This window comes from the organism of the source record quoted next, unplaced genomic scaffold (assembly GCF_019419815.1).
Source record: "Pyrus x bretschneideri cultivar Hongxiangsu unplaced genomic scaffold, Pyrus_bretschneideri_v1 Contig9, whole genome shotgun sequence".
Lineage (NCBI taxonomy): Eukaryota > Viridiplantae > Streptophyta > Magnoliopsida > Rosales > Rosaceae > Pyrus > Pyrus x bretschneideri.
The window spans coordinates 2,694,961-2,722,574 of record NW_025999831.1 but is presented as its reverse complement, the minus strand read 5'-3'; the positions used below and the strand labels follow the sequence as shown (position 1 = coordinate 2,722,574).

Here is a 27,614-nt window from a genome sequence, read left to right as displayed (position 1 = left end):
GATTGATGACAATTCTAAAAAATAAATGCTACGATGACCAATCTATTGACAAAAATTACCGAAAATCCAACGCAATCCCTAAAAAGGAATCGGATCCCCTCCGGATCCAAATGAATTGAGCTTAAGGATCAAATGATTCGAATCATTGAAATTTGATCCATCGGCTATAAACAAAGAGCCCCTCTAAAGTTATAATAATTATAACTGTTGGATTAAATTTCAATAATCCGAATCATTTGATCATCATGCTCAGTTCCTTTGAGTCCAGAAATGATCGAATTCCCCCTAAAAACTCCAAATTGGTGCGGCCGCTTTCTCCTACAGTGACAAGATCGAGCAATCACTCTCTGGGCCAATAAGGGCCATTCTTACTTGACATATGGCAGGTTTTCATTAGTTGAAGGGTTCTTCTTTTTCATGTGTGATTGTGATTGGTGGTTCTCTCTAGGCCCACGAAGGTCCTTTCCTCGATTTGTGGCTACTTATTCCACATGTCGCTTTCTGGCTTTCTAGGGTTTGGACTTTGGGACATTTCTCTGTGCCTGCAGTCTTTCATTAAGTTGTTGGACGTGTGTTGAAGAAAAGATAATTTGCAATTATCGTCTTGTTTGTCGCAAAAGCAATTTAATACACAGACAAGGTCAAATATTTGGTAGTGGTTACAACTGATCAAATGAGGTCCTTAAAATCTTCATAAAAGCATTCAAAGATCTGGAAGATGGTGAAAGAACGGCAAATTACTTGAATTTTCAACTTTATTTGTCAAGCCATACAGACTGAATCTCTATTAGAACCATGTCAAAAGAGCAAATTCTACTTTATGGTGTATTTTCTTTCTAGAGGACATATATTTAATGGGAGCTTCAAAGTGATCGGTGTTTTAAGCCAATCAAGCATCACCATGTTAAAAACTTAAAAATGTGCGATCATGTTATTGGTCTTGCATGTCACGATAGCGTTCTATGTGCATGGAGTCGTGTTATTGGTCTTGCATGTTACGGTAGGGTTCCATGTTCATGTACCTGTATTTTAAACCAATCATGTAACATCATTTTGTTTTTGGTAAACTTGATCGTAAGTAGCTATATCTAAAATTGTAAATTGCATATTGAATCAAATATATTAGGTTACGTTATACACACGCAATGCATGTGAAATACGTAGTCTTAGCTCTTAAGCATGATGAGATATAATCCTTTCATTCTTAGCTCTTAAGCATGATTATATTTAATTTACTACTGTTTTAGATAATTTACTACTGTTTTAGACTATAATTTTTCTTATTGGGGATGGCACGGTGGCATGAAACATGATCATGGTTATATGTGCGAATTTTAACAGCTAATACATTAGAGAAAACAATGTGCTAAATTTACGACCTAATTTTAATAAAAAAATATATATCAGATTTGATGAAAATATGACTAAATTAAAAACCTTTCAAATGAAGCTAAATTTTTTTTTGAATTGAGATCCAGCTTATGTGGTGGAGCCAATGAATTTGTTAGGTAACTAACTTTAGAGCCCACATATTTGGTAATAATATCAATCATGATAATCATCATCTCTAGCTAACATGAGGTTATGATTCCTTCAACTTTCAACCAAATAAACAAGATGCATCCCAAGTCCAAAGGCTATCTTTAAACTTTCAAAACCAATCCGATTTCCTGACACAACGATATTAGGGGCGGAGATTTGGGTTAACCACACAACTAGTTAGCAATAATTTGATATCGAACTTTTTATTTTTTATTTTTTTATGAAATTTGAATCTACTTACATGTGCTGTAAAACAGCACTAGATCGTAGTGTTTGTGGCAAAACCGATTTGAAATATTTTTTTTTTGAACAAACGATATTATATATAACTAAGTAGATAGGGGAGTGGGTTAAGCCTCATGATGTGCTAGGAATAATGTGGTTAGAATTCGTTTTTGGCAAGAACCGAACCTAAGATCTCTCACTTACAACTAAAAAAGAAATACCAAGCTGCAGTACTAAGTGGCAAAACAATTTGAAAATTTTAAAGTGCAAGAAAACCAAGCTGTAAAACCAAAACTGTCCTTGAATGAAAGAACCTAAAACCCTAATTGAGGTTGGTTTTGGTTTCCCTTTATTTTGGTTCACATAAAGAAATATTAAGCTACCTGTATGTGTAGTCTGGCTTCAAAGGTCTTCGATCCCCATCCAACCCATGAAGCAAAAAATGCACATCCAATCGAGTGCAACATGTGACATGTTTGTGGTGCACATGGAGTCAAAAAGATGCAAAGCCAATTAGTTAGAACTCAGCATTTGCAGAAACAGTCAACTCAAAAGAAGAAAAAGAAAAAAAAAATGGTTGGATTTAATTATATCCCACAAAAAAGAAGATAAAAAGGAAAATGGGTTGGATTAATTTAGACGTTGACTCATTGTACATCGCTGGCTATCGAAGCATGATATCATAAGCACAATCACTTAAAGAGAAACAAGCATATATTACCACCACCCAAAGTGGTCACCCTGTTTCGGGGGTAAGGAGGAGGGTGCTTTTATTTAAGGGAACTTTAAATAGTCATCTTGCATTCCTTTTATATCAATGCAATGAACGAGCGTTAAAATTAAATGAGTCTATGTTAATTTTTTTAGAGTGTCAATAATCATTTAAAGAGATACAAGCACATTGTAAAAGAAAAGTTACTTGGCTTTGCAGCTAGTTTAATAATTGAAAGGTGATGAGTATAACAAATGGCTGAAGGGATCGAATCAACTTGAAAGGCATAAAGTCTACAACAAGATCAAAGCACTGCCGATTTAAGATTCAATGTCTGATTCGGGTCCATGACTAATCTTTAAAAAAAAAAATGGCGAGCCGAAATAAACTCGGTGCTTTGCTCTAATATAGGGCATTTTTTATCTTCGTTTAACCAAACCGAAGTTTTAAGATTTTATAATCTTTTTGGTATTTGATATTTGTTTATTTTGTTTTTTTATTTGTACTCATGAATAATATAGAGTTACGAGTCAAGCAACTGCTAGTAGATTTTATGACACATCCCGACTGAAATCAAGGCGTGCTGGCCGTCACGCGAGTGACGGCCATCGCACCTTGATTTCAGTGTGTGTCATTTTAGTTTAGAGTACTTCATTTAATTTTTTTGGTTCGTTATATCATGTTGTGATATGTGGAGGAGAGACTATCAGAGTCGAGAGAGACGGGTAGAGTCGTCAAGGAGAGAGAAAAGTTCAAAAGTTCTAAGGTGAGGTCAAGAGAGAGAGTTGAGTTTAATTCAATGGTTGAGATTAAATCTTAAACAATCCGATGGTCATAAAATTTGGGTGGTGCTATCCACACACCTATTTTTACTCCTCACACACCTCTCTCAAATTTTGGTTGTCGAATTGAATGAATTGAAAAAAACTGGTGGATAAAAATTGACAAAGATGTGTGGGATGTAAAAAGAGAATATGTTAGTAGCACTACTAATAAAATAAAATTAAATATATTTTTTTTATTTCAGTTCAGTTCGGTATTACTGAAGTAACAAGCCTGTGATCCCACAACTCGTATCAGACTTTCGAAAATTTTCGGTTACTATAATCAATTCTGTATTGTTCAAGTTGGTATAGGCATTTTCAAATATTTTTTCGAGCCCTAGTATAAACTAAGAAATACTTGGAAATCTCATATATTATATATATGTCTGGTCAGGCCCTGTACATAGAGATGAATCAGATGACGAGTACATCTAAAAAAACTAAGCCTAATGATCAAATAAACCGGATTATTAAAATTTAATACAGTCTAAAGATCAAATGATTAGCACTGTTGAAATTTGATTCAACGGCTATAATTATTATAACTTTTAAAGAAACCTCATATTTGTAGTCTTTGGATCAAATTTCAATAATTCAAATAATTTGATCTTTAAACTCAGTTTTTTTTAGAACCGAAAAGGATCTGTACTCTCAGATGATGGCCACTCAACGGATAACCTAAACATTGTAGCTGCCAGCTGGCGAAAATAAATTATGGATTACAAAATTTCCAGTTGAACATTATCTTATTGAGGATAATTATTAAAAAAATCAACTCACGTCCAAGAAAGAATAAAAAGATTTATTTTTTAGGTAAAAAGTTGCTTTGTACCTTAATTATACACATGTGAGAAAACGACACGCTTCAGTCAGTGATGGTATAGCGGCCGGAAAATTTGTTGGGAAACGTCTCCGATGTCCTCTTAATTATTCGAGTAGTAATCACTTGTGCACATAAGGTATTGAACAAATTTAATTAACACTTCAATGACAAAGTTAGAATTTTAGCTTATGAGCTCAAAAGTTTCAATTTGAAACTCTCCTAATCATGTGATGAGCAATTGACTCTCGTTGTTTTGGGTCTGCTATGGCATCGTCATCAACATTCCTTTTTTAAAACCTAAACCCCAAACCTCTTTGACTCTCTTCCTCTCTCCCTCCTCTTCAAAGCTCACAAACAACAGATTGCTTGAACAAAGTAGGAGCCGCTGACCTCAAATCAAATCCGCTAAAAGAAATTAAACTAAAAATGTCAGATTGGGGCACCGAGCGTACGAAAAAATCTTGAAAATCATAACCATAACACTAAAAATGTCAAGTGGGCTTGTGACCAACGTCGTCCCTTCATTGCTCCTCCTCTGCAACACTTGGCAACGTCTCTGTGTGTACTAAATGGCTTGGTAGATGATTATAGTCTACCAACCATTTGACGAAATGCCACACTAAAAAAATTACAAGTTGCTTCATGCAAATTTTTTTTGTGCCTAGTGTGCAAAATTTCCTTTCTAACCCTCCTCAGTTTTGGGGATTCCCTACTGCGAATCACTTAGTACTATAAATAGGTAATGTTTATTTTATCGGTAGGTAAAATGTCTTAAATTCAATAAGCGACAAGTTTTATTAATACAGTACATCGTTATATTAAGGAAAAAAACTTTGCTTTAAGAGCGTGAGACAATGAAGTTTGTTTCAGTTTGAGGCAAGTTACAAACTCAGAGCACTTCCACTCCTTTCAAATAGCCTAGAGGACGGCGGATTAAATCAACTCCCTCCCCCCAAAACTCCTCCACCCCATTCCAATCCACTGGGATCTAGAGGAGCCTAGTTGCTCACCTAGGCTAAAATTGACTAGCCTAGCCCCTAGGCCATATGATGCAAGGATAATATAAGCTATAATTAAAAAATTAATACAAAAAATATATATAATTAAAAATTAATAAAAAGTATAAAAAAATAATTAAAAATATAAAAATTAATCATAAAAATTAATTAAAAATACAATAAATATAAAATAAAAATAATATTTTTATCTATAAATACCTAACTGTGTTCTTTCATCTCACACCACATTTCAATATTTTCAGATACTTTCAACCAAGCTTTATTATCATCTGAAATTAAAAACAAATTATTTTTATTAATTTATATAAAAAAAAATTTAATACAAATTGTCTAGACTATTCAGTTTAAGGTGGAGTTGCACGGGGAGGATTCTCTCCCCTCCAAATTTCCCTCTCCTTCCCTCCCTTCCTATTTGAATGGTCATGGTTAAGCTACGTCAACATCTTATATTGATTTTTTTTATAGAGATAATAAGACAAAAAATAATGTATGAGAGGAGGAGAGGGAAGGGAATGAAAATAGGAGGGAAGAGAATCCTACTCCTGAGATGCACTTGAGCAGTTACCATCCACTAAGGATAGTTACTATTTATTTAGGGGATTGAATTACCTATTGCCTATGTGCTTTTTAGGGTGGAAATACTCTGATAGTAACAAATTGGAGCAGTGATTGCAGTACGAAACAAAAACATATTCTTTTCGTCGATAATAGTTCTGCCCTCATAGAAATATCTCTGTTTACAAAAATGAAGGGACAAAATACTTGAAGGCTCCATCATTCACAATACATAAATATTTAACGAGAAGAGTTAAAAAAAAAAAAAAACATATATTTTAGCTATATTCACAGCCGGCGTTGCAGCTAGCCTAAGAAATTACAAACAAACTAAGAAACACCCCTCAATTACTATGGTGATAATTTCAATTAAGGGCGCTAATACAAGGTCATGTGTAATATGTAATAATTGCGTTGTTACACTTCTTCAAATGACTATGGTTGAAGAAACAACCCTCAATTACTAGCTCCCTTGTCTTGGAAATAACTTGAATGTGGCACAGATTGGGTCACGTGAGTAATAAATTAGTATACATGAGCGACTAAAATCAGACTGATGGAACAAAGATATTGCAAGTTCATTTGTAAATTATTGTTCATTTGATAATATGCGGAGGAATTTAAAACTTCGTAGAGTATGTTTTGTTTCTTGTTTACTAGAGTTTTTTTTAAAGTGCTTTTAAAATGACTGATAACGTTTTTGGTGAAAATATTTCTTAAACTAATCCTCAGTAAAAATTCAAGTGAATTTTGAAAAAACACTTTAAGTGTTTCTCATAAGAAGCACATATCTGATGCTTTTTTCAATAAGCACTTAAAGTACTTTTGAAACACAAAATCTATTTCACCAAAAACGTTTTTAGTTATTTTAAAAACACTTTCAAACGAGTTCTTAAAAGTAAAAGCAACTTAAGAGCTTAGATTTTTGCTCTCAAACTATAATTCCCCAACTTATTGTAAGTTTGTGACAGTATTGAATGGAGAACGATTCTCTTCTCTCTCTTTTTCCCTCCTCTTCCCTCTCCTCCTATTTGAACGGTCACGGTTAAGCCACATCAACATCTTATATTAATTTTTTATAGAAAGAAAAATACAAAATAGAGAGTGAGAGAAGAAAATAGAAAGGGATGAAAATAGAAAAGAAGAGAATTCTAGTCCCTATTGCATACGATATAGTGTTCACCAAAATGTGATAATTTTACTGTCGATAAAAGAAAAGTTGATAGGAAAAGCTGAGGGTAGCGAAGCGTTTTTCTGTCTGTTACATATTTAACATATTTTGTACATACTTTTTCCTTAGGCCTTCCTCCGTGTGTGAGCTAGAAAATCGAGTTATTCTTCCAGTAAGTCGGAAAGTTTGAATTTTATGAGTGATACTAATTCTTAAATTGGACTTGAAATGTCTTACTTGTATAAAGTATTTTAAAAAGCTCTGTATAGGGTCGTTTAGACACACTATAATTTTTGCAATAAAACTCAAATTTTAGGTCCTACATCTACCCAAATTTGCTCTACCCTTGGACTAAATACGAATTTTAACCCAAACTCATTTTTGAGACAAATTTAATCTAGGATTCCTCTTGGGTTAGTGGGCTGTCCCACCATATAAGTGTATTTTTATTAGTTTTATATTTATAAATTCATTGAAACTAATGAGTAAAATCTAATATGATCAAATCTAACAGTAAAAACAAAGGATCTAATAGTCCAAATTTAAATCCAACGGCTAAAATATTTAAAAAAAAAAAAAATTCTTCCATGTGTTTCATACTCTTTTATAATGTTTCACAAGTTTCATGGTGTCGGTTTAGTGATTTTCCAATATATATTGGAATCTAAATATTTTTAGGTTAAAATGTCTATAAAATTAAATTATGACAGTCTAAATAATTTTTTTTATTTTTAAAAGTTACTTAAAAACAAATATTCTAAATTCATTCCTTAATAATCTAGGTTAAAAATTTAACGAGAAAGTTGGAGCAGAAAAACTGTTTCTGGTTTAAATGTTTTAGGTTTTAGTCCAAAAGATTAGAGATGGTTTTAAGCTTGCTCAGATGCTAAGCAGTTGGCTAGCCACAATTAATCTCTAGACGTTTTAAAAATAAATAAAACACCTAAGTCTTATTTGTATTATTTTATATATGAAAATCAAACTCATCTGAACAAATGTGAACGAGCTTGATTTATTTTCAGCATGGAGATCTTTAAAAGAGAAAAACAACTAAGAAAAGCGGGATGCATTGCCAAGTCAACATAAGAGAGAGTATGCTGCACAACATTTTTCCACTTTAACTACCCCAGGTGACATAACAACCGCAGTAAGACAGTAGACTTTGAAGAAAGTATGGTGTGCGTGATAGCCAAAGTCAACACGCCTTGTCCTTAATACGGTTTTAGGTTGTATACGTGAATTAAATCAGTTGATAAGGATATTCGCTTCTCTTTTTTATTCTAGTTTAACACACTTTATTGATAATATTTATTTATTTTTTTATATTTTTTTTATGCCAACAATAGTGGGGAAGAGAGGATAATCAAATTCGAGACTTGAAGTCATGCAAGAGCATCCTTGAAAAAAAAAAATAGTGTTATTTACACATTTTTTTCACCTTCTACACATCCTTGTTAATTTTGACAATTGATCTTTTTCAATCTTTTTGATAAGAATCAATACAATCTTTATAAGGTTCCTCCTCCGAATGAAATTCAATGGAATCCAAAGAGACCATGTCTTCGTTCATAGGATCCCAAGAGTTGAAAGAGGTTTGTCAGAAGTAAAAGTTAGTGTGCGAATAATTACAAAAAAAAAAATTAACGTTATTAGGTTTGTTTTACGGTATACAAAATACCGGTTATCGGTACAGTGTAGAGAGTATAAACTCTAGAGTAGAGTGTGACTATTAACCGTAGGTGAAAATATAACCCAAGTAAACAAAAAAGGGCCCAACCCAACTCAACCTTTTCTCCTACACTAGCAATACAGGCACAAAATTTTCCACATTCTAAAATCCACTATACTTTCTCTCTCTAAAATCCACTCCCTTTCTCTCTCTAAAATTTCCATTCCAAAATTAACGGCATATTCCTCTCTCTCTCTGTTCTTCCTCCCAAATTTTCTCGGAAAATCCTTCACTGCAAACCCAAGAACCCATCAGAAACATTTATTTTCCCGGGAACCAAACAGCCCCCAGAGAAATTTCTTGATTCAGATTAAGGGTTGCTTTCCTCAAATTTTCTTTTCTGGCCTTGGTGGGTCGGTGGGTAGGGACTGATTCAAAAGAATGGTGGTTAAGATGATGAGGTGGCGACCGTGGCCGCCTCTGACGACGAAGAAGTACGAGGTGAGGCTGGTGGTGCGGAGGCTGGAGGGCTGGGATCTGGTGAGGGAGGGTGCGGGCGGGGCCGGTCCACAGGACCAAGAAAAAGAGGACAAGTGGTCGGCGGAGATTAGGTGGAAGGGATCCAAGGTCAAGGTTGGGGCTTTGAGCTCTCTCCGGCGCGCCGTGGTCAAGAGGAACTTTACCAGAGAGGTCGAGGCATCGTCTGAAGACGGCGTCGTTTCCTGGGACGAGGAGTTTCACAGCGTTTGCTCTCTCTCGGCTTACAAGGACAATGTATTTCACCCTTGGGAGATCGTATTTACTGTCTTTAATGTAAGTATCGAATTTTCGCTTCGATCTTTCTCGAAAATTTTTTCTTTAATTTGAAATTATGAATTAAATTTGTGATTTTAGAGAATTTATTATGAAATTAGCTTGAAATTATGAATTAAATTTGTGATTTTAGAGAATTTATTGTGAAATTAGCTTGAAATTAGAGACATGGTTTTGTGAATTTAAAGCTGAGATAGGTTTTTTTTTTTTATTTTTTTTATTTTTTATAATATTATTTGTTGTTGTTGTTGTTGTTGTTGCTTTCATTTGATTTGGACGGATGATTTGTTTTTAATTTTTGTTCATGGTTGAAAAAATTAATCTTTGTGTATAATCGAAGGGTTGGATTTGGTTTTATACAATTAATTTGGCCAATTTTCGGCTCATTGACCGGAAGATCTTTCACTCGACTGAAAGTTTACTGATTGAGTTGGGGAACGGTTATTGGAAATGATATCCTGATCCTCAAGGGGTTTTTTCATCCCATAAGTTTTACAAGTGTATGAATAGTCGCTTCAATTGCGCATTTGTTGGTTTAAATTGCTGCAAATTGTAATCTGTTTTTCACTTAGGTTGGATGATTGGTTTGAATTCAGTGCCTCTGTACTCAGAATTGGTTATTTTGTTATGGGTTTTCCGTGATTTGGTGTGCAAAGCAGATGTGATTTTTTGTAAACTTTGATTACTATTTTGTAGAGAACTAAGGTGCAATTATTATACAGGGTTTGAATCAAGGTGCCAAAAGTAAGGCGCCTGCTGTTGGAACGGCATCAGTGAACCTTGCTGAATTTGTGTCGGAAGCTGAACAGAAGGAGATTGAGTTACACATCCCCCTGGCCTCATCTGGTTCTGCTGCTGAACTTTGTGTATGTTTCTCCCCATTAGTGTCTAGTTCTTTCTTCTTCCACGTATGTTATCCTTTCTCGGTAGAATTAGTTTGGTTCCGCTGTTGCTTAACTCTTTGAAGTTCTACAATTGCTGATATCAAGTTATGCTAAACTTTCAGATATCACTCAGCTTATTGGAACTGAGAACTGCTCAAGAAATTACAGAGCCAGTGCAGAGATCAATTTTGCCTGTTCAATCACCTCCCCAGTCAGCAGAAGCTGTATCTCTAGAAAAAGACGAGCTTTCTGCTCTGAAAGCTGGTCTTAGAAAAGTAAAGATTTTCACAGAGTACGTATCTGCCAGAAAAGCAAAAAAGCCCTGCCGTGAGGAGGATGGCGGTAGTGAGGGCAAGTGCTCTGCTAGGAGTGACGATGGTGATTATAATTATCCTTTTGACTCTGATTCGCTTGATGAATTTGAGGAAGGTGAATCAGAAGAGGTCAAAGAGGATTCCAGTGTTAGGAAGTCTTTCAGTTATGGCACGCTGGCACATGCAAATTATGCTGGGGGATCAATTTACTCCAACATGAGAATCAATACTGAAGGTGAGGACTGGGTTTACTACAGCAATCGCAAATCAGATATGGAATGCTCACAAACTGAGGAGCCCACTGCACCGGTGTCTGAGCTGCCTGCAAGTTCAAAACGAGGCTTGCTATCTTGGAGGAAGAGAAAGTTGAGCTTCATTCGGTCTCCCAAGGCCAAAGGAGAACCTTTGTTAAAGAAGGCCTATGGTGAAGAAGGTGGTGATGACATTGACTTTGATCGTCGGCAGCTTAGCTCTGATGAATCTCTATCTCTCAGCGTAAGTATCCACTTCTAAATCTTCTCGTTATCATGGTTTACTAAGATCTTGGTGTTGTGGTATACTCATTTTGCTCTTCAGTAAAGGATAAAGAGATTGAAAGCTAAAAGTCTCATATGGTGTTTTAAAATATTAGATAGGTTGTACTGTCAATTACTCACCACATGGCTAATTAGTTGAAGCTTGATTACTAAGTTTGTTGATTGACTCAGGTTTAGTTGTAATTGGAATTCTGAATTTCCTTGGAAACATCTCTCTAAATGCTTTTCTGTGTGAAAATTCTTGTGCAAATCTCTCAACTTGTCCTGAAATTTACAACGAATTAAGGTAGTTGAACCTAGACAAAAACCAACATCCAACCAAAAGTGTCTGAACATAGCTAAAGTATGAGACGCGTTTATCATTTTCAGCATCTAATAGTTAATTTCCTCTCAGAATCTCTTAAAAATAAAAGTTAGTTGCTTAAGTTCTGATTATAATTAATACAATTTGGCAGTGGAATAAGACGGAGGAGGATTCATCTGCTAATCGGTCGTCAGTGTCTGAATTTGGGGATGATAATTTTGCCATCGGCAGTTGGGAGCACAAGGAAGTGACAAACCGCGATGGACACATGAAGCTTCACACCCAGATCTTTTCTGCTTCTATTGATCAGCGTAGTGAGAGAGCTGCGGGCGAGAGTGCTTGTACAGCTCTGGTTGCAGTGATTGCCAATTGGTTTCAGAATAACCAAGAGCTCATGCCCATAAAGTCTCAGTTTGATAGTTTGATTCGGGAAGGCTCATTAGAGTGGAGGAGTCTCTGCGAAAATGAGACCTACAGGGAGCGATTCCCCGACAAGCACTTTGATCTTGAGACGGTCCTGCAAGCAAAAATACGTCCTCTTTCTGTAGTTCCTGGGAAATCGTTCATTGGGTTTTTCCATCCTGAGGTTGTGGACGAGGGACAATTTGACTTTTTGCATGGTGCAATGTCCCTTGATAACATTTGGGATGAGATTAGCCGCGCTGGATCAGAATGTGCTAGCAATGGCGAACCTCAAATTTATATCGTCAGCTGGAATGACCATTTCTTCATTCTCAAGGTTGAAGCTGAAGCTTACTACATCATCGACACATTAGGGGAGAGGCTCTGTGAAGGCTGCAACCAGGCCTACATCTTAAAATTCGACAGCAACACGACAATTTACAAAATGAAAAATATTGCACAATCATCTGATGATAAACCGACAACCAGTGATCAGCAAATTGTGGCAGCAGAAGCAGGAGAATCCAGGAACCAGCAGGTCAGTGCAAAGGAGTATGGATCTACAGTAGAGGCAGAGATAACCAAGCCAGAGGAGCCGAAGGAGGAAGAGGAGGTGGTGTGTCAAGGGAAGGAGTCCTGCAAAGAGTATATAAAGAGCTTTTTGGCTGCGATTCCAATAAGGGAGTTGCAGGCGGATCTCAAGAAAGGACTAATGTCGTCCACACCTCTCCATCACCGGTTACAGATTGAGTTCCACTACACCCAGTTACTAAAACTGCTGCCGGCTACTCCAGCAGCAGAAATGGCCGCGGACGCTTCACAAAGTCCCCAACTTTGAACAACAGAGGTTGCGGCATAGGAGAAACGTAAATGGTAGGAAGTGTGATTACCCTAACTGTATTTTCGCTTATATTATCTTTTTTTCTTTCAACTGAGTGTTCTTAATGGGATCTGGATTAACCGATAGGAAACCGGTTAAGCGTTTTGAGGGTCATGGGTCTTCTAGGTTAGGCTGGAAAATGGAAGTGTAAGTGTCCACTGTTTCGAGATTAACTTGCTTATTCTCACTGGGAAATGAGTAATTCTGTAACATGACCCTGTAAATTGTAATTTCACTTTCAGTTGACTGAGCTCTGACTTCTTATCGATATCGAAATCTTTGGGCACATTTATTTCCTTTTTGCATTGGCTTTTGACTTTTGCAGTTTGAGGTAGTGAAAATCCAACTATTTTGTTCTGCAGCTACTTTCCTTGTGATTTCAATTTCCCATGTGATTTCTGAGAGTTTTTTTTTATAGGATTGAATTGCACCAATAGTGACACCTTGACCGGAATCAAGGCATGCTGGCCGTCACGTGAGAAGGAGAGAGAGAGAGAGAGAGAGTGTTCGAGATAGAGGGTGGTACACGGGAGAGGATGATGGGGATGAGGGTGTGTGTATAGTCCAGATGCAACCAGCCAAACAATAAAATAACCATCCCAAAATGACAAATAACCACCAAGGGCAAAATTGTCATTCACACCTACTGTACGAATAATCCGGGACATGTTGTCACAAATAGTCCCTGTAGTTTACTTCGATTTTCAATTTCGTCCTTATAGTTTCATTCTGTTGGCTTCTTGAGTCTATCCTATCAAATAAGGCAAAATTTCTCCAATTTTGGTTTTTGAAATTAAAAGATGTGCACAAAAATGAATGGAAAGATAAAACTTGGTTTGTTTGGGACTGCTTACAAGTTGTTATGTCAAATGTAGCCAGAAACGGTTTTGGTTACTAGAAAGTCTTGATCTAAATTGAAAATACAACGAACCTACACCGACTCAAATGTAACAAAAAATAAAACGTGGACGAAAGTGAAAGTCCTGACAAACAACACTGACCGTTGTGCAATTTTCTCCGTATTTTATTGATGCCTAGATATTCCATTCTCTATGTTTGTGGTAAAACCAGATATTCCATTCCCAAATTTGGTGCATCTCATTAGCTGTAAAGATGCATGGGAAACCTTTTCCCGAAAATATATATATATATATATAAATTAAAATAAATAAATAAATAAAAATTAACCAAAAAGATGGATGATGAACTTTCAAGTTTTGGTGTTGGAGGACATGAAAAAGGTGATTTAAAAAAACATGCACGCTGTCTTGGAGGAAAAGTTGTGGTCTGGAATTGGTTTCCACCACTAGGGTACTACTATACCTAAAATAATATGACATTTGTTAGGGTTAGGGTTAGGGTTAGGGTTAGGTTTTTGCATATGGCATAATAATCCAATCAAAGGCATGTGGTGCACGTTGAGAATCAATGGATTGTTGGTACTAGTTTTTGTCATTGTTCCATGTTGTATGGTTCAACTTAACCCACGTACATGTCACTCAAAGTTTGGCTGAAAATGTCATCAAATCTAATGGAAGAGTGAATTTGAACTTGTGAGTTTGTTTGTAACGTTATCAGATAGAAGTGAGTTGATAATTGAATTAATTAAAATGAATGTCGTTTTATTTGATAAAAATATGACCTGTAGGATTTCAAGTATGAATGCATGATTCAAATTGACAAGTGTAATAACACATAACATAAACAAAATGTTCAATGATTTTCTATAACCATTAAATTTCACATTTATAATCCTTATTTGGCCTAATCTACAAAAATGACTACCACAAACTACTTCACTATTCTATTTCAAATTTTTTAATATAAGCGATATTGTATAGTACATTTGTTTAAATTACGGCAGAGATGGATTCAAATTTGGATGCAGAAAGAGGAAACACACTGCTCTAACTAACTTAGATAAGTCAAAATCAACTTATTTATGATATCTTTTAGGCAATGTATATAGCATAATCTAAATAGACGTTTATTGGTACTATATTCTAAAGTACAAATATCTCGTCATTCATATTATACCACGTGACTACTTATATTAAGCGATCAAGATAGTAGGACACAACAGTATTTTTTTGGCCGGTTCCTTTGCATTTTCAACTCAAATTTCGATTTGTTTCTTTTGATAATTACCATGTGATGGTCAACTTCCGGCTGTAGCTGACTTCTGGGCACTGAAGAAGAAAACAAACAGAAAGGCCAAGACAAATGCCTTGTTGAAGTAATTGTATTTACAACACAAATCCAACAGCTTGAATGGAACAATTGACAAAATGTTAGAAGGGCCATCAACATAATGGATATGGTTGAGCCATATTTTTATATTTCTCAGTCTATGAAAAAAAAAAAGGGGAGGATTTTTCACTTACTAAGTTTTTTCCTTTTGACAACTGATGGTAATAGTGGGTTAAATTGTTAATGTTAGATAAGAGGAAAAATGGTAGAAATCGAACTTGCACCAGAGTGCACAAGCATTTCCACCACTGCAAAACGAAAAAAGACAAAAACTTTTAATATTTTCTCAATAGGGACCGATTTATGGGCTTGAAAGTGAGGTTCTTTTTTTTTTTTTTTCAAATGATAGATTTTGTTAGATTAATCGGGATTTGAACTCACGCCATCATGTAAGAGCTTAACACCTTACCATCACTATGGTAACTGATAAAAGACCACTTACAAGTGGTTGGTGTTAAAGGATTGCCTTCGCCTGATATATATATATATATATATTTTTTTTCTATCTTGTAATAATGTAGCTTTCAACTTTAATACATGTTATTTAGACAGATTTTTCAATATTCACAAAATTCACATATATTCTATGTGCATTTTTAAGATGTTATTGTAAAAAAAATAAAATAATAAAATTAATACTTATAATAAATGAATATTACAGTTAAAAAATGGCCGAATTTTTCAAAGCATCTTTTTAGAAAAGTTGCTGAGTAATACACATATGTTTTTATGTACTATACCCGTTCCATAATTTACTAATTATGATTTAAACATAGCATGTTTATCAAATCATTCATGCGAATATGCCATGCACTTAGGGGAAAAAAAGAGACAATGACTTCAAATTATTGTAACAAAAAGATAAGTATTTATTAGAGATGATGTGAAAAAAAATGGGAAAACAACCAAAAGACAACAACAAAAACACACACAAAGGAAGTACATTGCCACTTTTCTGTATTCTTCAGGTTTTTATTGGTAATCTGCATGTAAGTAAATTGCAATTCAAGGAGTGAACGGGCTTTACTAAGTTTTGTAAACGTCATAAGGAACTCCAACATCACCTCCATTGTTGCTACCTTCCAAATTGCCCACCTCCATCCCTTCCACCACTGCTATTTCCAAACAGTCCGTAAGGCAGTCCTATTGTATCTGTTTCAGGATCTCTTATGCTACCATCATAAGGCAGATTCCCCAACACATTATTGTTACTTCCGTTAGCATTCAAATATTGCAGCATCCCGTAATCCATATGCGGTGTCGGTATATCATACAACTTCCACCATCAGTTACACCGAAATTTTCGTAAAACGATCCCATATTGCTTTCTTCGTTGTTCCGGCTAAAGTTTTCTCTTGACATTTCAAAATTACTTTTGGCATAACCTACATTACCACTAAAAGTCTCGTGCATCAACCTCGTATCATTTGGAACATGAATATTAGAAGTATTGCCAAAATATTCATGCAGTGACAGCCCCATATCGCTCATAACACCATTGTTACTACTATCAACAGTGGTCATGTTGCTAGCCATGCTACTACAACCACCATAATTAACCATGTTTTCGATCTGCTTCCCCTTTTCTTTTCTCAAATCATCAAATAAAGACTCTATAGGATTCCATCTATTCTAAAAGCAAAATTGGAAAATGAAACAAATCAGCGGTGCAAGCTGTTTTGGTGAAAAGTGGTTATGCATAAAAGTTAAAAAATCTATTACGGTTTTTCCTAATTAGTAACATATTTTAATTTCGTATATAGCTACTTTGCGCAATTTGTTATTATTAAATGCGGTATATAAAAAAGATATCTATGCTATCTAGAAGCCAATATGTATTTTAAAAGAATTAATTGTATGTATTATGCTACAAATTAACTTTATTCGGAAGGAAATAGGAGTGTGTTTAGGCTACTTTCAATCAGGATAGCTCAAGTCTAAAGGGCTAAAGGGCCAAAATAGTATTGATTTGTACAAAAATCATCTCCATCTGAAAGTTAGGCTAAAATTCAATGAAGCTCATCAGTTTAAAACATGGTTGAAAGGTATCGGGCTAGCCAAACTTAACCAAGTTTTAACAAAAACAGTATAAATGAGAAGTATGATGCGCCCACAACCCGATCTGCTTTAAACCATGCCCAATGTCAATGTGTAGGCACATTGTTAAAAATGTGATGAGACCCTCGTCCCCTTGGGGATGAATGTTCCATATCACAAACCAAATGGACTTGGCCTTCTTGTAGGGGTGCAAAATATGTTAGGGCATCTCCAATGAAAAATGTGTATTTTGCACTTTTGGTAGGTCAAAAAAACTCTCCAATAAAGAATGTAAAATCTACATCTTCGCCAAATAATGTGAATTAAAACTTCAATATATATATACACATTTTTTTTTACATTTTTTGGTTGTGGGTCATGCCAATCAAAGAGAGAAAATTAAATAGAATCTCAAATTTACACCTCTCTAATTGGAGTAGATCTCCCATCTACTTCCAAAAATGTAAAATGAAATGTAAATATAATTTTTGCATCTTAAATTTACATCTCGCCATTGGAGATGCTCTTAATTTGATTGGTATCTTTTCTCTCCTCTTGCCCATCAAAATACAAATGAATTGAGACTAAAAGTTATGAAGCTTAAAGCCGCTGGTATATTCTTCTTCCCTTATAGGTGAAAGATTTTAGGTTTAACTCCTCTGAATAACGAGTTTGACACTAAATTATTGTGACTTAGTCCAAATTTTTAACTCCTAGTGTAAATATTCATTATGTTTATAAAAAAAATATTATGTGCTTTATCCCTTTAATATAAAGTTGCTGGCCTGAATGTTCATTATTATGAGCACCACAGCATCCATTTAGTATATATAAACATAAACTTTTTATCCAAAGTTACGAAGAGCCATGTGCATGTTCTTCCATAGCCCATCATTGGAGAATTTGTATCCGACCACAATTACAACTTTCATGTCTACTTGCAACCTCACCACAATTCAGCATAATCAATTCCTAAACCCTATACTATTATGACATAATCCAAACTAAATGAGTCTAAATCTAGTTCAAGCATGATGTTATATCTAAAACAAATGCAGTGTTCCTTGGCGTCTGAAGGCGATTATTGAAGACATTCCGTGGATCGCTTCCTCTTTTATCCGGTGGATCGCTTCCTCTTTTATCCATATTTCTTGAAGCTATATTTTTAGAGAGGCAAATTTTCTTGTAGATGCTATTGCTAAGTTAGGCCGAGAGAATACTCATATTTGGGGATAGGTCGCTACCGCCAGCAGCGTACCCTGATTTTTTATTTGACAAACTTGGCTCCGGTTGTACTCGTGATTTCTCGTTCTAATGTATCTTCTTTCTCTTTAAAAAGGCTGTTTTGCAGTTGTTTAGGCTTTGAAACCGAAACGAATGGAATTGAAAACTTAACATTATAAATATTACAATCTACTATACATATCAGATCCCTACAACTGAAATTCTACAGCATCAAATTGTTAGTTCTTCATAGTTCGGACAAGCTAAGGCATCACAAACACTAAGCGTCTTACAACTCGAAAAGTTATAACAAGAAAACGGGAGACACTAGTTTAGTTTTCAGCAGCAGATGGAGCACTTAGTCAAACCATTTTCGTTGCACTCCGGACATCTAACGCACAACTCGTCGTGTTCATGATCACCATCCGTGAAAACTTTGCGACTGCCATTGCAATTGACGCACACAATGAAGCGCACGTTGGCACAGCCGGTGCATGGGGAGCTAGACAGGTTGATTGGGATTCCTTCTAAGAGCTTCTTCAGCCTGCCTTGCTCATGAAGTCTTATAACTTCTTCAGCTCCACCAATGTACCTTCCCTTGATGAAAAGCCTCGGAGGGATCACTTTACCGCCAAATAACGTCCACAACTCTTCCCTGAATTCCATGTGCATCGAAACGTCCCTTTCATACACTGATACTTTGAAACTTTCCAGCAAAAAACGGATTGCCTTGCAGTCCTCGAATGTTTTCCTAACGCCTGTCATGCTTGTTGAATATAGAATGACAGAATCGCCTCCTCCTGGCGGACACTTCTCTTCGAAATCTAACAAAGAAGGAGGTTCATCATCCTCATCATCATCCTTTGCATCATGAAATATGTCAGCCTCCACACCTGTTTCTTTGGTTTCCATTGAGGGTGGTGTAACATTCTCCTTATAGACAACATTAAAACCCAATCCCATATCTTCATCTTTGTATTCCTTAACTACAAGCTCCGCCGAGAGATTGTTCTTCCTCTGGCCATCTTCGTGTTTGAGAACAAGCAAAGACGGTGTTTGATGGTTCGGATTGGAGAACTTTTCCGCGGGATTGACCTGAAAGAGCAGGCCATGTTTCAAAGTGCCAATTGTTGGGATGGACTTCAGTTTCTTGAGAAACTTTCCTCTCATTCCTTTCATCTCTGACTTTTGTTTTGGTTCATGGAATGGCATGTGATATGATCACATTGAGAGGATCACAAAGAGTGGGTGGGAGAGGATAAAAGGAAGAGTGTTTTGGGGTGAAAGGGACTGGTCAGGAGATTGAATGTCCATAGTTGATGACATTTTCCCTTTTGGTTTCCGGTTGCTCCAAAGTGACAATTCAAAAAGTTTAAAGTGTTGGGATGCTTTCTAGAGTTTTCGGTGGGAGGCTGGGGCACCCCCTCTCCCTCCCTCTATTAGTGCTAATTGACCCTTCACCAAATATAATTCATGATTTATTAAGTGGTGTAATTGTGATTAATTCCACCACCTAATTTGAAGAGTAAATGACTCAAATACTCATTGATGAGAGGACATGGTTTTTCGGGTGAATAGTACCATGTTATGAATTTTAACTTTCCACATGGCAAGAGGTGATGGGTTATGGACAACGCCACCTTGGTGTTGTCCTCATATTTTATGTAGGTTATTTTTCATTGTAATTTATTAGGAAGAACGGATATGTCGAATATTCATTTCCTGACATATCTTGAGTTTACTAACTCAAGAAATTAAAAATAAAAATAAAAAAGTGGATCCTATGTTGAAATTAGGTTTGTCATACTTAAACAATTCAAGATGACCGATGATGGTTTATCTCGTACCTAAATAACCATGCATAAATCCCCACAAAATTATCTTTCATGACTTGTCTAAAATATAACATACCTTGAACAACCTTTTTATTTTGTTTTTAACCAACATCTTTCGTGTATGAGGTTGAATTCAAGATTTTCTTTAACTAAATAGAGAACGGATGTCATTACACCAAATAATCACGAATAATCACGAGAGTAAATTAATTGGTCATGTGTCACAGGACAAGAAATAATTCCGGGGAGACATGGTGTGCCAATTAGGCCATGATTGAATCTCAAGTGGTGTGCCAATTAGGTCATGATTGAATCTCTAGCAAGCAAAATCAAAGCTCTCCTTTTTCTCTTTTTAATTTTTATCAGTTAGGAGGAACCCTTCGAGAAGACAGCTAAAGTGAAACTCAAACTTTTTGTACACGCAATCACATCCGACCACGATGATACCCATCATGTTCAGCAAAACCCTCCACTAATTGTGCTAATTAGTAAACTAATTGTTTGCAAGTCAGATTATGCCCACGAGTTCGAATGATTTCGTATAAACATTATCATTTCATCTCTCTCCTCACGTGAAACGTCAGAGAGAAGACAGTGGTGTAAACCCGACATACCTAAGTTTTTTGGGCACATCAGAGAAGAGAGGTTATAAACCTGGCATAGCCAACTTTTTTTCCTCCGGCATTGACATTCCATGCGAGTACGTGATCGGACACTGACTGGGGATACAACGTCTTGGGTGGGCAGCTAACCCGTTTGGCAACGATGGGCCACCGTGACTGACGGCTGAAAGCAACCTAGTTCTCTTTAGGACATCAATACGAAAGTGAAGAATCCAAATTTGAGACCTCTTCGAACATTAGGAAGAAATTTACTACCAAACCAAGAACAAGTTCCACATATCCTTACCATACGAACATTCATTCGTAGCCATCCACCAATTTCTACATGGTGTTTGAATTTGAAGGACAGGTTTCTGAATGAAGTATGGCACTCTGGAGTTGCACATGAATTTGTGTGACGCCAGTGAAGCTATTCAGTGATTTGGCTAGTATAACGGTGAGCCGAAAGAACCAAAATAATTGGACAGAGCTTATCATCCTATGATCATACTTAACCATGCATACTATAACAAGATCTCGTATTTTAATTCCTGTGCCATAAACTTTCAATTGTCTCAACAAGAAGTAGACGGAATGATAATAACTTACACATCACAACGTACCGGCGAAGTTATTAGTATGGAACGAGAGAATTCTTCTTACATGCAGTGTAACGTTCTAGATAGCTATACCAAATGACCAACATTTGACGCACTTAACTATCAACCACAGATGATACAAACCCGATGTCAAAATCGAAGGCAATGCATGTCAGCTCATGTTTGTTTCCATCATACAGCCTCATTTTAAGAGAGTACGAACCCTGCATTTTACAAACTTGGTCAAAACACAGGACATTGCAGACGAATATAAACAAAGAGATGATGAAAGTGGCAATGATGACAGGGACAGAGTGATTCAAAAAGCAATTAGAGAATCCAAGAGGAAACAAATCAAACACAATGCATTAGCAATTTGATTTACGAAGCAGAATGACGTATATTATATACACAGATAATCCAATCATTATCCCATGAGCTATTTGCTACTTGTTCTCTGCAATTAACAGTGTAAATGCAACTAAAGAATATATTGACTCTAAAACACATGGATGATGACAGTAATTTTGCATCACAGGAATGTCTAATATATGGAGGTTGAGACTCATTTAAAGTCAAATCTCTACTTTCATAAGCAAAATTCTATAAACAGAACTGCCGTAAGTTATGATAAGTAAGCGGAAACTGAATTGAATATGCCTAAAAGAAACACATGACAAAGATTTCAGAAATGACATACTTCCTAGACAACTTAAGGAATGAACTAAAAAATGTTAGATAGATCGGATTTGAAATGCACTTCTTGTCATTACAAAGGCATATGAGAGGGATTTGGATATCACCACTTGGGAGGACCCAAATACAAACCCCTCATACATGCCTCTACAATGCTCATGAAGTGCATTTCTATTCTTCTTCGTAGTTTATTTCTTCCTCACTTGGCCTAATTCCCTTGGGACTTGGAAGTCCCTCGGACGAGCATAGCGTAAGGTTTGTTTTAAAGGATTACATAACTATCCAGAAAAGAGACATATAATGCAAAATTGAGGGTAGAAGAACAAAAAAAAACTCAATATGTTCAAATATTCTTGACGTAGTATCAACAACTTGGTTACAAAAAAAATCGCCATTGAATCCCCAAGACTAGGCACTTTGGTCCTATTAGGAAAAACAAAAAACCTTGATTCGCTTTATGTCCTTTTTGCACTACACAGAATAAGCGCGATGAGAAATATTGGCAAACAAGCAACACTTTCCAAACATGTATCAATACAGCGATAAACTGTGCAACATGGTTACCAAACGTGATAATAAGGATTTCAACTGTCTCCATTCCCTTTCTAATGTGACATGACAACCTAACAGTTAATATAAACTATTTCATTGTATTTCGGAAGGGATCACCTTAAACCTTGTATAAGCATAGATGGAAACCAACAATTAGACTCATACGCTTATACAAGTTTGTAGAGACAGCTCACAAGTAACACTGAGAAACTTAAATGAGGACTTACAGGTGGAGTATATCCGGGTAAATCTTGCGAGTGGCCAATCACGAAATCGCCAATTGAAACAGGGCAAGATGTTTCTGCGCAAAGGTCATGAGTCTCACTGTGGATGTGCCAACCAAAGTACGAAACCTCAATCACCAAGTTTCCTCCAGAGATCGATGTACCTGTTACCACATATACAAGTTTACTCTAGTCAAAACTAAACTCCCAAAAAGTCTTCAGACGATGTTCGATTATCCAGAGCCGTTTTTGTGTTTATCTAATAACAATGACAGGTAAACAAAAAGTCACCCAGAAAGTTTTAAGTGTTAGATAGAACTAGGACCTGTAGTTGCAGAAATGCTGAAGCTGGCAGGCTTGCCTCTCGCCACGGGGTAAGGAGTAATGTCAACCGCGGAGACCTTGACATCATAGTCAGCCTTCTTATCTGAACATATTCCAAAAATCCGCTCAAGTTTCATTTAGCCAACACCAGTACAACAAGAAATAAACAAACCATAATAAAATTCGACACCGAAACACCATTCCATTGAACCATGCATCCGATACCAAAATTATCGAAAGAGAAACAAAACCCAAATTTTATTTGTTTGTTTAAATAATCAAATATTGCAAATACATATCAAAGATGTTGACCAACTTCGTCTATTCAGCTCGAGAGTTTAGATGCATATACGTATTAAAGATTCCTTCTTGTTGTGATTGCATCAAAAACAGAAGAACCCAAATCAAATTTGACCACAAACAACGAAACAATCAGTTAAATTACAAAAAGTGGAAAACTTCCGATTTTCTCGGGAAACAAACGGAGAATATAAAACTTGTTCCGAAAGGAAAGTATGATGCTTTCATAAATCAAAGGAAAGAGAGAAGGGTTAGAGAGAGAAACCCACCGCAGTAGTTGACGTCCTTGGCTTGGATGAGAGGGGCAACCAGAGAGAGAGAAACTAGGAGGATGAGGGGGACCATGAACTTCAACTGAAAAGCCATATCTTCACAGATTGCGTTGCTCCGATTCTATTTAACAATATTATCTATAAATTATGCGAGAAATTAGAGTTTATAAAAGTAGAAGACAGCGGAGAGAGAGAAAGAGGAATTTGGATGAAGGAAGGAAGGTACGTATAGGAATAGGATAGCTAAGAAGAGAAGAGGAAGAAGTAGTCTGAAGGAGCGACGACTTTTTGGTTGGAGAAAGACAAACACGAACGGTAGTTGAAACCAATTAATAGAGACTTCTTATTTACGGTTTTCTTCGCTGGCTCGTGCTCTATACTTTTCTTTCTTTTCTTTTTTATTTAGGTTGAAACAACTATTTTCTTTACTAACTCTAAAAGTAGGTGTAAATACTTGACAAAACAAGGTGTAAATACATATTTTAATAATATTTTCAAATTCGTATGAAGATGTTTTATTAAAGATTTTGAAGTTGTCCTAATCAATTTAATTTTAATGTCTTATTTAGATATACTTTTACAATGACTATAAATCTTTTCGTGTTGCAAGTTGCTAACAATAATCATCCTTTAGGTCCCTTGTTTTGGCCTGCCGAGAATTGCTTCAAAGATCTTGGCAATGCGAACTTCGACATGTCTACCGGAAAAGGAATTTCGTTGTAAACAGTTTAGCGATCTATAGTCTTAATTTAGATTTAGGCAAATTTTATTTGGATACTCCTCCTTCTTATTCAGTTAGTTTCTTCTGTGAGGATTGACTTGAGATGTCCCGATTTAGATTTATTATTGAGTATGTTTTTTTGCGCCCTTGCTTTTAGCCCCGTTTTTCAACCAAAAAAAGAAAACTTTTTGGTGAAATTGATTTTGGATTTCAAAAGCACTTCAAGTGCTTTTAGAAGAAGCATCATATATGTGTTTCTTATAGAAAACATTTCACGTGCTTTTCCATGATCTACTTGAATTTTTACTAAGAATTGGTTTCAAAAATATTTTCACCAAAAACACTTTCAATCATTTTAAAAACTATTGGAATAGATCACAATCATAAGTATGGGTTGTAATTATCACTATAGCTAAGTTATGGGTTAAAGTGATGACTACAACCTTCCAACTTGTCATCTCATTTCTTATTTAACCATACTTCTCATTTGTCAATGTTTCTTTCCCTAAAATCTGGCATTTCCTTACTTGTATATTGTTTTTTTGTTTAGTCCTTGTTTTGTCCGATTGTTAGGGCAGAAATCATGGGATTGTGTAGTGGCTGAAGCCCACTATTTTGTAGTCAGTTTCTTTGGCTCTTTAAAGAGCTTAGATCTCTCCTTGTAAAAGTTTATGATCAATATACAAACCTTGAAATTCAATATAGTATCAGAGCAGTGACCATAGTGGCCTGTCTCTACATATCTTCTTCAACCTCTTTGTTCTTCCATAGCTGTTTCAAATGGTTGAGGACAACCCTCTCAGTCTTGATGTTGCAAGCTCTAGTGTTTCACCCACTTCAAATTTTACTGAAGTAGAAGTTAATCCAAATCAAAGACTCAGTTCAATTTTGCTGAATGAGTTCAACCATCTTCCATGGTCACGAGCAGTTTCACTTGCTCTTGGTGGAAGATCAAAGCTTGGTTATGTGAGTGGAATCATTCAGGCACCTGAAATCTCATCACCTCTATATGAGACATGGCTATGCAAGGATCAACTTGTCATGTCCTGGCTTCTCAACTCCATGGAGAGGAAGCTAGCTAAGATATTCAGCTACTCATAGTCTTCTTTTCATCTCTAGAAGAATGTTTGCGAAATGTATGGAAATCAAAACAATGCTGCCCAGATTTTTCAACTAAAAAGGGATCTTGAGGTTTGCAGCAAGCGAGTAAATCTTTTGTTCAACACTTGGGTGATATCAAAAGTATGTGGAATAAGCTTGATGTGCATAGGCCTCACACCACATATGCTTCTGTGCTTTTGAAGAGAGCTAAAGAACATAAGATTTTTTAACTCTTGGTGAGTCTTACCTCAGACTATGAAGATCTACGTAGTCACATTTTGATGAACAGTGAGTTGCCTTTTTTCTCAAGTATATGTGCCATTATTCAATATTAAGAAACTTGGAGGAAAGTGATGAACCTTGAAACCAAAAACAGCTTGCCTGAATCTAGGGCATATGTTTCCAACCACAAGTACTTGGATGATAGAAAAGACAAGGGTAAAAGGTTTGACCTGAAGTGCAAACATTGCAACTATGGTGGACATACCATTGACAAATGTTGGATTCTCCATTCAAGCTCAAGCTAAACTTCCAGAAGAACAAGGGGTTCCAGAGAAACTCACAACCACCTTTGTACAAGGCTAATCATGCAGCTTTAGCTGCTCCTTTTTCCTCAAGTGAAAGTTTGCTTGACTTCACTTCACTTCAAATCTAGTAAGCTGGATCAATGAGTTTGTTGTTTATTTACAAGGAAAAAAAAGAAGTGGAGATCTAGATAACACAACTGGGACTTGAATCGAAAACCCTACTACATTGCTAAGCAAATTTGCTGGGTTTCTTGCTGATTCTGATCATGGAAGCTCAAGTAACCAGATTCCAGGTATATTGAAAGCTTTCTCCATGGCTTTAAATGCTAGTCTTGTGCATGATTATTGGATAATAGACTCAGGAGCCACATACCATATGACAAACAAATCTTCACATTTATATGACTTTGAAAAAATGAGAAACTTCTCACAAGTGTCAGTAGAAAATGGTAAACGTGTTTCAATTGTTGGAAAAGGGAAAATTAAGTTGATCTTCGATCAAATAGTGTTAACAACCTTGTATGTTCCTTCCTTTCCATTTTAGCTTTTGTCAGTAGGAAAAATCACAAGACAACTAAATTGTCATGCTATTTTTTCTCCTGATCAGGTCACCTTTCTGGACATAGTCACCAAGAGGAAGATTGGTGAAGGTTTCTTCCTAAATGGGTTGTACTATCTTTCAAAGGATCCCCCAAAACCTAAGAGTCTTCAAGTCAGCTCAAACCCTTTTTAGGAACAACTACTTTGGCATCATTGACTTGCTCATCCTTCAAACCATGTTTTGTCCATTTTATTTCCCACAATGTGTAAAAGTAGTTTGGAGTGTGATACTTGTCACATCTCAAAATCTACTAGGTTACCTTTCAATTCCTCAGTGTCTAGAGCTAGTAAATTGTTTGAACTTGTTCATTCAGATATCTGGGGACCTACAATTGAATCTTTTGACGGTTATAAGTACTTTGTAACATTTGTGGATGATTATTCAAGAATTACTTGGTTATACCTTTCAAAGTGCAAGAGTGAAGTCATGAATGTGTTTACAGATTTCCATAAACTTGTAACAACTCATTTTGGTTGTCATATTCACACTTTAAGGTTTGACAATGGCACTGAGTACATGTCAAATAACATGTCTCAATACTTAAGTTCCAATGGCATATTTCATCAAACAAGTTGTGTTGGCACTCCTCAACAAAATGGAGTGGCCGAGAGGAAAAATAGGGATTTGCTTGAGAATACTAGAGCCTTAACGTTGCATATGAATGTTCCCAAGAAGTTTTGGTCCCAAGGTGTGCTTTCTGCTACCTATTTGATCAATAGACTGCCTAGTAGGGTGCTGAATCAAAAATCACCCTACAAAGTAATGAAAGGAAGAAAGATTGACTTGTCTCATTTGAAAGTTTTTGGTTGTACTTGTTATGTTCATATTGCTTCAATACATCGTGACAAGCTTGATCCAAGAGTTAGCAAATGTGTTTTCTTGGGATATTCTTCAACACAAAAAGGTTACAAGTGCTACAATCCTTCTTCAAGGAAAATCATCATCTCATGTAAAGTTTGATGAAACTACACATTTCTTTAACAATCAGTGGATGATTTAAATCAGGGGGAGAATATTTTTGAAAAGTTCCCTTTACCAAGTCCAACAACCAGTGATGAAAGTATATTTGTGTCCAC

The 27,614-nt window shown here is 36.0% G+C and overlaps 3 protein-coding genes across 3 annotated transcripts; 1 reads left to right on the top strand and 2 right to left on the bottom strand.

Annotated features, from left to right (window-relative positions):
• The first annotated feature begins 8,952 nt into the window (after positions 1–8,952).
• LOC103940405 lies at positions 8,953–12,967 on the top strand. Its single transcript, XM_009350524.3, has 4 exons — positions 8,953–9,353; positions 10,076–10,219; positions 10,360–11,046; positions 11,543–12,967. The coding sequence occupies exons 1-4, from the start codon at positions 8,982–8,984 to the stop codon at positions 12,629–12,631; spliced, it is 2,292 nt and encodes a 763-aa protein (XP_009348799.1). The 5' UTR covers positions 8,953–8,981; the 3' UTR covers positions 12,632–12,967.
• A 5,369-nt stretch (positions 12,968–18,336) lies between these two features.
• Positions 18,337–19,606, bottom strand: LOC103940413 (uncharacterized protein At5g39865-like). Its single transcript, XM_009350532.3, has one exon. The coding sequence runs from the start codon at positions 19,394–19,396 to the stop codon at positions 18,524–18,526; it is 873 nt and encodes a 290-aa protein (XP_009348807.2). The 5' UTR covers positions 19,397–19,606; the 3' UTR covers positions 18,337–18,523.
• Positions 19,607–21,143: 1,537 nt separating this feature from the next.
• LOC103940423 (putative phosphatidylglycerol/phosphatidylinositol transfer protein DDB_G0282179) lies at positions 21,144–23,800 on the bottom strand. The gene is made up of 4 exons (XM_009350543.3): positions 23,586–23,800; positions 23,018–23,119; positions 22,696–22,856; positions 21,144–21,444 (listed from the first exon to the last, which is right to left on the bottom strand). Exons 1-4 carry the CDS (start codon positions 23,680–23,682, stop codon positions 21,337–21,339), a joined length of 468 nt encoding a protein of 155 aa, XP_009348818.1. The 5' UTR covers positions 23,683–23,800; the 3' UTR covers positions 21,144–21,336.
• Between the last annotated feature and the right edge of the window lie 3,814 nt (positions 23,801–27,614).